The 12,015-nt window shown below is 38.9% G+C and overlaps 1 protein-coding gene across 2 annotated transcripts in view; it reads right to left on the reverse strand.

Moving 5' to 3' along the window:
- LOC114645293 (uncharacterized) overlaps window positions 1-12,015 on the reverse strand; it is a 180,093-nt gene that overhangs the window by 59,100 nt on the left and 108,978 nt on the right. For both annotated transcript variants that reach the window (XM_051922972.1, XM_051922971.1), the window contains exon 8: window positions 254-382. In XM_051922972.1, the coding sequence (XP_051778932.1) occupies window positions 254-382 (129 nt within the window). The remainder of the gene's footprint in view (window positions 1-253; window positions 383-12,015) is intronic.

The raw sequence follows: 12,015 nt of genomic DNA on the forward strand, positions 1-12,015 counted from the left end.
AGAGATATGTCCAAGAAGGTAACCAATTAAACAGTAAATAAATGTGCCATATGGAATTACACATGAATAGAAATTAAAGTCACCATCATTAATAAAATAAAGTTTCACATAACTTGCAAATAGTAATTAAACAGTTTATTTATAACAGTATTTAATTAGTGCATTGTTTAACATTGGTATTTAAAGAAGAAGAGACAAAACACTTGATACAGCACACAGAAAACTGATAAAGGTTAAAAAAACACTCTCTTACCTTTCACAATCCTAAACGTGTAGATAACAATACTGCACAAAATGAAAAGAGCAAATGTCACACAAATTATGACAAACAGCTCATCTTTCAGGTTCAGTATTTTCTTTCTTTGTATTTCACTTATCACACCTAATAAAACAAAGATAATTATACATTACCAATCATTGAGAAGATTATTTAAATATTTAAAGTCTAATAGCAGAACCATTAAAGGCACTTATTTTTGTAGTGTGGGTTTCTTTGTTTAAAATGAACATAAATGTGTACAGTATGTCTTTCTGATTTTATATTATTATAATCTTCAAGTACCATATCAGACTGTGGTTTACTTTATAACCTATAAAACAATAATTAGTGAAAGTGGTTAATTATGCAGTGGGAAATTAACTAACAATATAAAATTTCAAGTCCAAGTTGACTGTCTTGTGTATACAGTACATGGCATAATGTCATCCTTAATTTCATGTTTCCTCTCAACAATAACAATAATACATGATGATAAAATTCCAACAAAGTATAATACACATACAAAAAAGTATTGTGTACAATGCAAAAAACACATTTTTCCAAGTATTTGTTTATATAACAAATCATTACAAATTCAATCTGACATAATCTGAACACTGGAATCCTATGAGAATTGAGATCACTTTGTGAAACATAGGTATAAATTCCTAAAAAAGCTCACATTATATGTATTGTTTCCATCATTCCCACATTATGTAAAACATGCTCCTGTGTCTACAAGAAAAAACAGTGGCTTATAGGATATTTGTATATCCAGGAAGTGATTCTGCAGGTAGCACTAAAGCATCCCATTGTGGGATAAAAAAGGCAAGTACTTGCAAATAATAAGTTGATTTTCACATTAAATGGCTAACTGGGTGTAGACCCACTGGCAAGGGTACATACAGTACAGGACAGATATTCCGTGAAAGAAGGAAGTGGATGGAGGTGAAAGAGAGAACTTTTTGCCTTGCTTTGCATGTTGACTATAAAAGAAACTATACAGTATGTCTTATAGGGTTAGGGACTGACCCATTGTACACCCAGACAGGTGAGAAAGACTGTATAATCGATAAATAGTAAATTGCCCAGTATCAATATGCCTGACGTTTAAGATCTTAAAATACCAACCTTTTCACTAATCACTGTATTCTAGGTGAATACTCAGTTAGCTTTGTGCTTTCAACTCTCTTGAATTCTTTTTTTTATGTATGGTTGTGTGGCATTGGCAATGTTAACAATAAAATTATATTGTTTGTGTTTCCTTTCACCATGTTACAGAACTTCATATATTTAGGCATCATAATTACACTGTAATGAAAGTAGGCATATTTACTAGGGTGCAGAGGTTTGTAAACAAAACAGAAATCAAAACAATACAATCAAAATGAGTTGATTGATTGGGTAAATGTTCTTAATTTGGTGAAAGCAGAAATTGTAATCAGGAAAGTTGGACTAACCTGTAATACTTTAAGAGTAGTTATACAGATAGCTATTGTCACACGAATGATTAATGACATTAAGCCCCGCCCTCAAATTTGATTGATTTTAAGACCCGCCCCCAAATATGAAAATATGATTTATGAAAATATAAAAATATGAAAAATTGATTTATGAAAATATGAAATATAAAAATATAATTTATGTAAATATAAAAAATATGAAAATTTATGAAACTATAAAAATATGGATTACGTTAATATGACTTATAAGCTATAAGATATTGACTCCCCACTCTAAGTTATAAGTTCAAGACACGCGTCTTTATTTTATAAACACTTATCTTTCCTGCTTAGCCATAACTAAAACGATATTGACACCCTGCTCTAAGTTATAAGTTCACGACACGCGTCTTTATTTTATAAACACTTATCTTTCCTGCTTAGCCATAACTAAAACGATATTCACTCCCCCGCTCTAAGTTATAAGTTGCACTAGAAAATACATAGCCAATCTTCATGCCTGCGTGCCTCTTTTTAAATTTCACCGGTTCAAAACAATTAAGACTTATTTTTCAATTATGATCAGCGCCTGTCTCATTACACTTCTAAAAGACTTGTTTTACAATTACTCCCCCAATCGGAAGGCGTCAGATATGGTTTTAACCATATGACCGATCAGACTTGTTTTGCAATTACTCCCCCAATCGGAAGGCGCCAAATATGGTTTTAACCATATGACCGATCAGACCTGTTTTGCAATTATAATCAATCACAGCCTTTCTCTTTACACTTTAATTTAATTACCATGCCGTAACAAGCCAGTGCCTTTCTGATTAAATGCTAATAATCTAAAATGCTTACCTGCTGTTTTATGCCCCTGCAATAAGATACTCAGACGTTGTAACAATTAAGTCCCACAGGGGGTCGGTGCCTGTCTGTTTGCAACCTAAACAGTTAATCTAATTTAAACGTGATCAATTTTTTTATATCATAAAGTTTTAAAGTAAAATATTTATTCTCACCCGAATCAAAGCAATTAAGAAAATATAAACTCCTTCTGATTTTTACTAAAATTCTTAACACTGGCACTGCGAACTTAATCACAATACTGTTTTTAAAAAGACTTTTTACATTCCTACGGTCTAAGAACAAAGTTATTAAATGAAATATTTTCCACTAACGACTCTCTCTTATATTCACAATGATCTTTAAAAAAAGTTGTTCACAGTTATAGTATATCAGCTTTAAAATACACTTGCCGTTTAGCACAACGATCTCTCGGAAAAACATAAAGGTTAATCTTTTTCATATTTGCTTAGATGTGAACCTTATAGCGGTGAGAGCGATAAAGGTCAAAAAAGACTTTTTACATTCCTACGGTCTAAGAACAAAGTTATTAAAATTTTCCACTAACGACTCTCTTATATTCACAATGATCTTTAATAAAATTATTTAAATTTCGAGTACTGTATTTTAGCCTCGTTTCACATTTACAGTCTATCAACTTTAAAATACACGTGGCGTTAGCACAAAGATTTCTCGGAAAAACAAAGGTTAATCTTTTTCATATTTGCTTAGATGTGAACCTTATAGCAGTGAGAGCGATAAAGGTCAAAAAAGACTTTTTACATTCCTACGGTCTAAGAACAAAGTTATTAAATATTTTCCACTAACGACTCTCTTATATTCACAATGATCTTTAATAAAGTTATTTAAATTTCGAGTACTATATTTTAGCCTCGTTTCACATTTACAGTCTATCAACTTTAAAATACACGTAGCGTTTAGCACAACGATCTCTCGGTAAAACATAAAGGTTAATCTTTTTCCTATTTGCTTAGATGTGAACCTTATAGCGGTGAGTGTTTGAATGAGGCTTATTCCCGCTACCAGGGTCTCCCCGCCCCTTAGAGGAGGAACATCAACAACTCTGAACCTATGAGCTCTCTCCCAAACGCCCCACGTGTTTCGCTCTGCCCTTCCAAGGCGGTACAGAGCCTAATGCGCGGCATAAAGTGTCCCGCTTTGCGGCTATTAACACAATAACTTTTCCAGTATTCCAAGTTTCTCTGCGAGCTTCTTAAAAGGTAGGCGTTTTCGCTTTTTTCTTCCGCAATGGCTGGCATGGCAAAAAATACTTTTGTGATTGAGGTTAAGTGTAGATTATCGATCGTCTCTTCAAACTGTTGAAATAATATTCTTTTATAAATCAGATAGTTCCGGCGATGAGTGGGGATGTTCTGCTTTTTAAATGAAAAAATTGTACCTAGTCGTAACGCACAGAGTTTATAAATGTGGTATTTTTCTTATTTCTGTCCGGTTGGCTGTTCAAAAAGTGAGTCAGATCTTCTTTCGGCCGTACTTTTAAATCGAAATATTGCTTATAAGACCGCTGATTTAATACTTTTAATGTCTTTACGTATTTACAAACTTATTACTTTTTAATGGTAATGTACGTTTCGTGCTAATTATTGTAGTTATACAGACTACCCTTTTATAAATCGAAATTTTGCGTATAAGACCGCGCCGAATTAATACTTTTAATGTCTTTAAGTATGTACAAACTTTTTAATGGTAATGTACGTTTCATGCTAATTACTTTTAATGGAAATGCACAAACTTATAAGAACGTTCTGGCTGATTACTTTTTAATGCAATTGTCTTTAAGTACGTACAAACCTAGTCTTTTATATTTTAGAATCGGAGGCTGAACTGTTTGATTCTTTAAATCTAACTAGTTCACAATTGGAGGATTTAATAGCTTCCACAGATTGTCTTTTTGAGAATAAAAATCCTGCCTCAGAAACCCGTAAGTACCACTTTCAACTGAGGGTTCGTGTGTGTGGAAGAAAATAAGGCGTTGGTATTAAATATGTACTTTTTAGCAGAATACTCGACGCTCCCAAAGAGTGGTTATTCTTCCGAAGTTTCCAGTCAGCCTCTAGAATCGGCGCAAAGGCCCTCGGACAGTCTACTATTGAACATCTCATTCACGCAGCCCGGTAAGTTGAACTATTTGTGCGAGTGCGCATCTAATGTTTATTTTTAAAGAAAACTTAGTCTTGCTTGTTTTTTTTTTTCAGAACCCGCCTCTCCAGGCTTACTGACTCAGATACTCGGGCGATCACCACCGTTTGTATCATCACACGGACCTCTCACCCAAAGATTTGATCCTGCTGCTAAGGCTGCTGAGCTGAAGGTTGAAATCGAACGAGTGCTGTTGATTTTTCAAAGTGCATTACCGGACCTTTTACCACTGTCTCCAGATATACGTGAAAAGGTTATTTTATTGTATGCAATTTTAGAAAACTTGTTCCCCAAATAATGTCTGGCAAAAGGCGTGCAAGTGAGGACTTGGACGCTGGGAGCGGTTCTCAAAATGCTGGGTTATTGCATGACATGGTGAATGAACTTAGTTATTCTATTCGGCCCCCAAAAATGCCTACTCCATCACCCCGATATTTTAATGAATTGGAATATATTAATTGGCAAAATCAAAACATGTTCCAAATGAATAATATAATAGCGACCATGAGAGTTCCTTCACCTGTTACCACTCCCATTTTAGCCTTTTAGAAGCCCTACGTCCAGTAGCCACCCCCGATGAAATGCAAATATTAAATAACTTGTTAGAAAGGGTTCGGCGGTCTTTGAACAAAAATGTGAATGCTCATACGGGTCATGGTTTAACAAACACGTTGGGTTCTGTAAATGCTGCCCCTCTGCTACAGTCTTGATCCCTTCTGGGCCCTCTGCTTCAGCACCAGTTGCTAACACCTCTGCTCCAGTCTTGCCCTGTCTCTTTTATTTCAGCTATCCCTTCTGTTGCCAAGCCGTCTACTTCAGTCTCCTCTGTTTCAATCTTACCCCCTGTTTCTATCCCTTCTGCCCCCTCTGCTCCAGTCTTGCCCCCTTCTGGGTCCTCTGCTTCAGTACCAGTTGCTAACATCTCTTCTTCAGTCTTGCCCTCTGTCTCTTTTATTTCAGCTATCCCTTCTGTTGCCAAGCCGTCTGCTTCAGTCTCCTCTGTTTCAATCTTACCCCCTGTTTCTAACCCTTCTGCCCCCTCTGCTCCAGTCTTGCCCCCTTCTGGGCCCTCCGCTTCAGCACCAGTTGCTAACACCTCTTCTTCAGTTGTGCCATCTGCTTCTACCCCCATTCTGCCCCCTCTGCTCCAGTCTTGGCCCCTGCTCCATTCTTGTCCCCTGTTTCTAGCCCTTCTGGGCCCTCTGTCTCTTTTATTTCAGCTATCCCTTCTGCATCCTCTGCTCCAGTCTTGCCCTCTGCTTCTATCCCTTCTGCATCCTCTGCTCCAGTCTTGCCCTCTGTTGCCAAGCCGCCTGCTTCAGTCTCCCCTGCTCCAGTCTTGCCCCCTGCTCCATTCCTGTCCTCTGTTTCTAGCCCTTCTGGGCCCTCTGTCTCTTTTATTTCAGCTATCCCTTCTGTTGCCAAGCCGTCTGCTCCAGTCTTGCCCCCTGCTTCAATCCTGCCATCTGCTTCAGTCTCCTCTGCCCCCTCGGCTTCAATCTCGCCCTCTGTTTCAGTCACTGCTTCCTAAGCCCCTATTGCCCAGCCATTTGTGGTTACCCCTTCAGTCGCGCCAGTTATGTCCGGTGGTTCTGTGGTATCTAAACCTTCACCCTCGTCTACTTTAGGCATGGCTGGGCCCTCTGTTGTCTCTAGTAACGACAGTCAGGGTGGTTTTCAGCAGATCGACAGACCTGCTTTTAATCACACTGAAATAAGACACCCCTTAAATTTCGCCGATGCCTATGAACTAGAGTCTTACGAGGAGGTGTTTAACAGTATTCATGAGACGCTGCAAAGAATTCTGGATAGTTTTTCAGGTACTTTAAATCTGCAAGATGTTGTACAGCTAGAATTGCGTGCTGATTCATTACCTATCAGTGTTTTTATACAGCTGACTGGCTCTAATATTAATGTAGACGATTTTCTTCATCAGATAGAGAATCTTCTTCAGAGTCATGCGAGTGTGCTAGCGGATGAGTCTCTGATGCTAGTCACCCAGATTGTTCGGGAACCTAGCGGGGGCGCTCGTGGCTCTCGCAAGGTCTCATCTCTACTCAATCATGAAATAGTTAGAAAGAAAATGAGGCATTTAATTATTTCTTATAATTACAGGAATCAGCTCTGTTTTGCCTTTTGTCTGCTTAGCCTAATGGAGGACCAGTACATGCAAAACCCCCAGTTATGCATGCGTGAAGCGTATAACCTTCATCGTTGTGAAGGTCACTGCAATGTCTGTTTCTCCCCAGATTGCCGTCCAATCCCTGAAGAACTTGTCAAGTGTGGTGATTGCAACAGTTACTGCCGGTCCCAATTTTGTTTTATTCAGCATACGATTCCTAAATTTAACGATAAGACCAACAATATGGAAGCGGCCTATGACACGGCAAAAATGTGTCCCCTGTGTTACAAAACTTACACAGTGAATGCCGCCTCAAAACCCCATAAATGTCGGCCCAAGGAATGCCGGGTTTGTAAAAAAAAAATTGAAAATGATGCAGAAAACCATCAGTGCTTTATAGAAACCTTGAAGTCTGAGGATCGTTGTGAGAAATACGTATTTTATGATTTTGAAAGTCGGCAAGAAACAGGTGTGCACATTCCTAATTACATATACTGTAAGTCCTTGCGGGGTAAATCCTGGTTCTGGGCGGGTGAAGATTGTGTACACCAGTTCTTTGCCAGATACCGTCGCCCCAAGTATCAAGGCTATACCTTCATAGCTCACAATTCAAAAGGTTACGATGGGTACTTTTTAATGAAGTATTTGCTTGAAAATGGTGTGAACCCTAGTGTTACTACTCAAGGAAATAAGCGGATGTGTTTCACAGATGATGGTTATCAATTACGTTTTATAGATTCTTTGAATTTTTTAACAATGAAATTGAGTGCCATACCTAAAGCCATGGGGTTTGAAGCCGCAAAAGGTTATTTCCCCCATTTCTTCAATATGGCTGAAAATCAGAATTATATCGGCCCCTACCCTGAACCTGAATGCTACAGTGTTCAGAGCATGATGACCAAAGAAAAAGAAGAATTTTTTACCTGGTACGACAGTGTCAAGCATGGTGTTTTTAATTTTAAAGAGGAGATGGCTTTATATTGTAAAAATGACGTTGAAATTCTTAGAACAGCGTGCATTAAATTCAGAGACAAGGTCATCAAAATTGGCAGTATTGACCCGTTTCAATGCATGACCCTGGCATCTCTATGTATGGCCGTGTACAGGCAAAACTGTATGCTTCCAAAGTCTATCAGCATAATTCCTTCTGACCATTACAGTAGTCAGAAAAACTATTCGAACGCATCTATTCAATGGTTATTGTATCTCTGTGAAACAGAAAAATTGAACATTTGACATGCTCTAAACCTTGGGGAAGTAAAGAAGGGTTCCTTTTATCTTGACAGCTATGCCATAGTTAAAGGTATTCCGACTGCCTTTGAATTTGCTGGTTGTTTTTATCACTGCTGTCCAGAATGTTATGATTTAAACAGTACTCATCCTTTAACCGGTATGACTTGTGTGGTTATGTACCAAAAGTTTATGAGAAAATTGGAAATACTTAGGACAAAATTTAATTTAGATGTGCACGTGCTCTGGGAGCATGACTGGGAGACGATGAAAAAACAAGACCTCAGGCTACAAACTTTCTTAAAACACTGTGATTTCCCTCAACGTATACAACCGAGGGACTCGTTGTTCGGTGGACGTACCAACGCCATAAAATTGTACCACAAGGCAGTGGGCCCCGAACAGATTCACTATTATGATTTCACTAGCTTGTACCCGTTTGTGAATAAAACAAAAATGTACCCGGTCGGTCACCCCACTATCATTTTTCAGCAGTTTGGTGATCTCAGGCAGTATTTTGGATTAATTAAAGCCACCGTCCAGCCTCCACGTGGTCTCAATTTTCCAGTCCTGCCTCTCAGGTTTTGTGGGAAATTAATGTTCACCCTCTGTCGCACCTGCGCGGAGACAGAAGCTCAGATTGTGGACTGTCGTCACACAGAGGATGAGAGAGCTTTAACCGGTACTTGGTGCAGTGTGGAAATAGCAAAGAACATTGACAAAGGGTATAAAGTTTCAAAAGTATACGAGATTTGGCATTACCCCGAACGTACTTCTGAGTTATTCTCAGACTATATCAAGCTTCATCTAAAAGGCAAGCAGGAGGCCTTGGGCTATCCTGCCTGGTGTACGGATGAGGCTTCCAGAGACCGTTATATTTTAGATTATTATCACAAGGAAGGTGTGCAATTGGACCGCGATAACATTGCCGTAAATCCAGCTAAGAGACAAATTTCAAAGTTGTTTTTAAATTCTCTTTGGGGTAAATTTGGGCAAAAACCTCTCCATTTCACTACTAGCTTAGTCAAGGACGGTGAGGAATTCTTGCAATATATTTTCTCCAAACAGTATAATGTTTCTTATTTTGAATTTATCGGCGATGAGATTGCTCAAATACAATGGAAGTACACCAATGGAAAGTATACCCTACCTGGTAGCGTTAATGTTGTCATTGCTGCTTTCACCATGGCCTATGCCTGGTTAGAGTTGTACGATTTACTGGACAGTCTAGGAGAAAGGGTGTTGTACCACGACACAGACTCGGTCATTTTTACTTCTCAGCCTGGTCAGTACAATCCTCCTCTGGGTGACTATTTAGGAGAGCTCACCAGTGACTTAAATCCTGGTGATTATATTACTGAATTTGCTTCAGGCGGTCCAAAGATGTACGGGTATAAAACGACACAAGGCAAAACATGTATGAAGTTAAAAGGTATCACCATCAATCACGAAACCGGTAAAATTATAAACCTCGAGTCACTAACCAATCTAGTTCAGAATTTTGTGACGTCTCATGAAGCCCCTCCTCAAGAGTTACTGGTTCACGGTAAGCGGATCCATCGAAATAAAAAACGTTTCACTTTAGAAAACAGACCACTCAGGAAGAAATTCAGAGTGGTGTATAATAAGAGGGTTCTCCTATAAGATTACAACACAAGACCTTATGGCTACTAAAAGAGATTTTGACACACGCCTTCAACACCCCTTCGCTAAAATTACCTCGGGGCCCTCTTGTTCCGGTAAATCCTATTATGTGAAAAAATTATTGGAACATTCGAACCACGTTGTGTCTCATCCTTTTCAAAATATAATTTGGTTTTATAGTTGCTGGCAGAAAATGTACGATGAGCTATCGGCTAAATTTCAGCAATTATAATTTATTGAGGAGCTCCCAAAGTCTTTATGCGACGACGAACTTCTCCCTCCTGAGAAAATAAATTTGGTCATTATAGATGATCTGATGGAATCAGCTAGCGAAAGCCAGGAAATAGAAAAAGCTTTCACAAAATATACTCATCATCGGAATCTGTCTATCATTTACTTGGTTCAAAATTTATTCTTTCAAGGAAAGAAAAGCCGAACGATTAATCTTAACGCTAATTATATTACTCTTTTTAAAAACCCCAGGGACAAATTGCAGATTACTACCTTGGCCCGCCAAATGTATCCGAGGCGTGTTAAGTTCTTTTTGGAAGCTTTCGAAGATGCTACAAAACTACCGTACGGCTATCTCTTAGTGGATTTAAAGGCACAGACCCCAGACGAACTGCGTTTAAGAACAGGTCTGTTTCCGCCCGATTGGCCGGTCGTGTACACCGTGAAAAGATAAAAGAAGCTGTTCTGAGTCAAAGTTACATATTCTGTCAGCATGTCGGCCAGAATAAGCAGAAACCTACAGCCTCTCAAGGCCTTACTCTGTTGCTCTTGTCGCCGCCGTAAAATTCTTATAAACGCCTCTTCTGACGATTTAATTAATGCTTTGTCCGAAATAGCCTGTAATACTTTAAAAGGTAATATACCTCTTTCGCCCAAACAGTTTAAGCTACTCAAGGAGCATAAAACATCTGTCAGAAAAATAAGTGACAGAAAACTAACCTTAAAAAAGAAAAAAGCTATTCTGAACCAGAAAGGAGGCTTTTTGGGAGCTCTTTTAAGCGTCGCCGTGCCATTCATATCAAGTTTACTAGCTTCTAGAGCATAAACATGGAATACACTCAAAAAATGTATTTGGTCCCGCAGCAACAGATGTCTGTTTTTCAACAAAAGACCGTTAACCCGAACGATCTCTTGAGTGCCACGGAAACTGAACTGGACAAAGAAATGAGAAACGTACTGCAACGCTGTGATATAGGGGCTGACGAGAAGGTGAAGCTTTACACTTCTATCTTGCAGAGATATCTGACGCTAGTTAAAAAGGCCGATAAAGAAACTAGCAGTCTGACTCTCGTATTACCGAAAGAAGAAAATGGCGAGGGGGGCCCTGGAACAGTCAAGGTGTCTGAGGACAAGGTTTGGCAAGAGGTTTTGAGAAGCGCGCCTGTAAAAGCAAAGAAAAATGTTGAATTTGTTTTACATAAAATGTCCATTAATCCCCATCATGTGTTTAGGAATAATCGTGGAGAGCTGTTGTTAGAAGGTAAACCTTTGGTCGGATCCAACATGTTGGATTTGGTCCGTAATCTGACCGCTTCTCATACAATACCTGAACATAGGAGACCGCGGGGGTGGAAGGAATTTGTAAACGCCATGGCCGGTTTGAACATTCAATATTCTGTTGTACCTAATGATGAAACGAGAGAACTCCTTGAAAGTTTTAAGCCACCCGCCGCCCCCCTCCCTGCTCATCAAACAGAAGTTAGCCCCTACCGACTGAAACCGAGAAAAAAAAGACTGGAATGGATTGCTTATTAATTTGTAAAATTATTTGTTTATTAAATACAATTTTATCTCATTACAGAGTGTCGTCATCCTTTAACCGTCTACTGAAATATTTATAGGTCTCTGATCTTTGCACGCAAGGGTACTGATAAAAACAGAGTCCCGGTGAAGGAAGCCAGGAACGAACAAATTTAGAGACCATAGAGTCATTACTGTTCACGTCCTCAGAATACTTTTTTATTACAGAGGTGTACGGGAGACCTTTTCCTCTCTGATGCAGATAGAAGAGGCAGTGTTGACCGCATTTGTCCGAGAACCAACTTTGAAGCTGTCGGTTATTGTAAATGATTTGTTTACAGTTTTTGCTTAAGAAACGGTAAATGTCATTCGGGAAGTAGATAAAGTCCGGAGAATTTCCATAGGAAACAAAAAACTCCCCATTTCCGTCTTCTGTGAGGTAAATCCCCAGCCAGTGTTCTCCGGGTTGGGTTTGACAGTGAGTATTCACTACAAACATGGCCGGCAAGCCGTTATTTTTTTCCGGCAGTTGATCACAC

The sequence above is a fragment of the Erpetoichthys calabaricus genome, chromosome 2 (genome assembly GCF_900747795.2).
Source record: "Erpetoichthys calabaricus chromosome 2, fErpCal1.3, whole genome shotgun sequence".
NCBI lineage: Eukaryota > Metazoa > Chordata > Cladistia > Polypteriformes > Polypteridae > Erpetoichthys > Erpetoichthys calabaricus.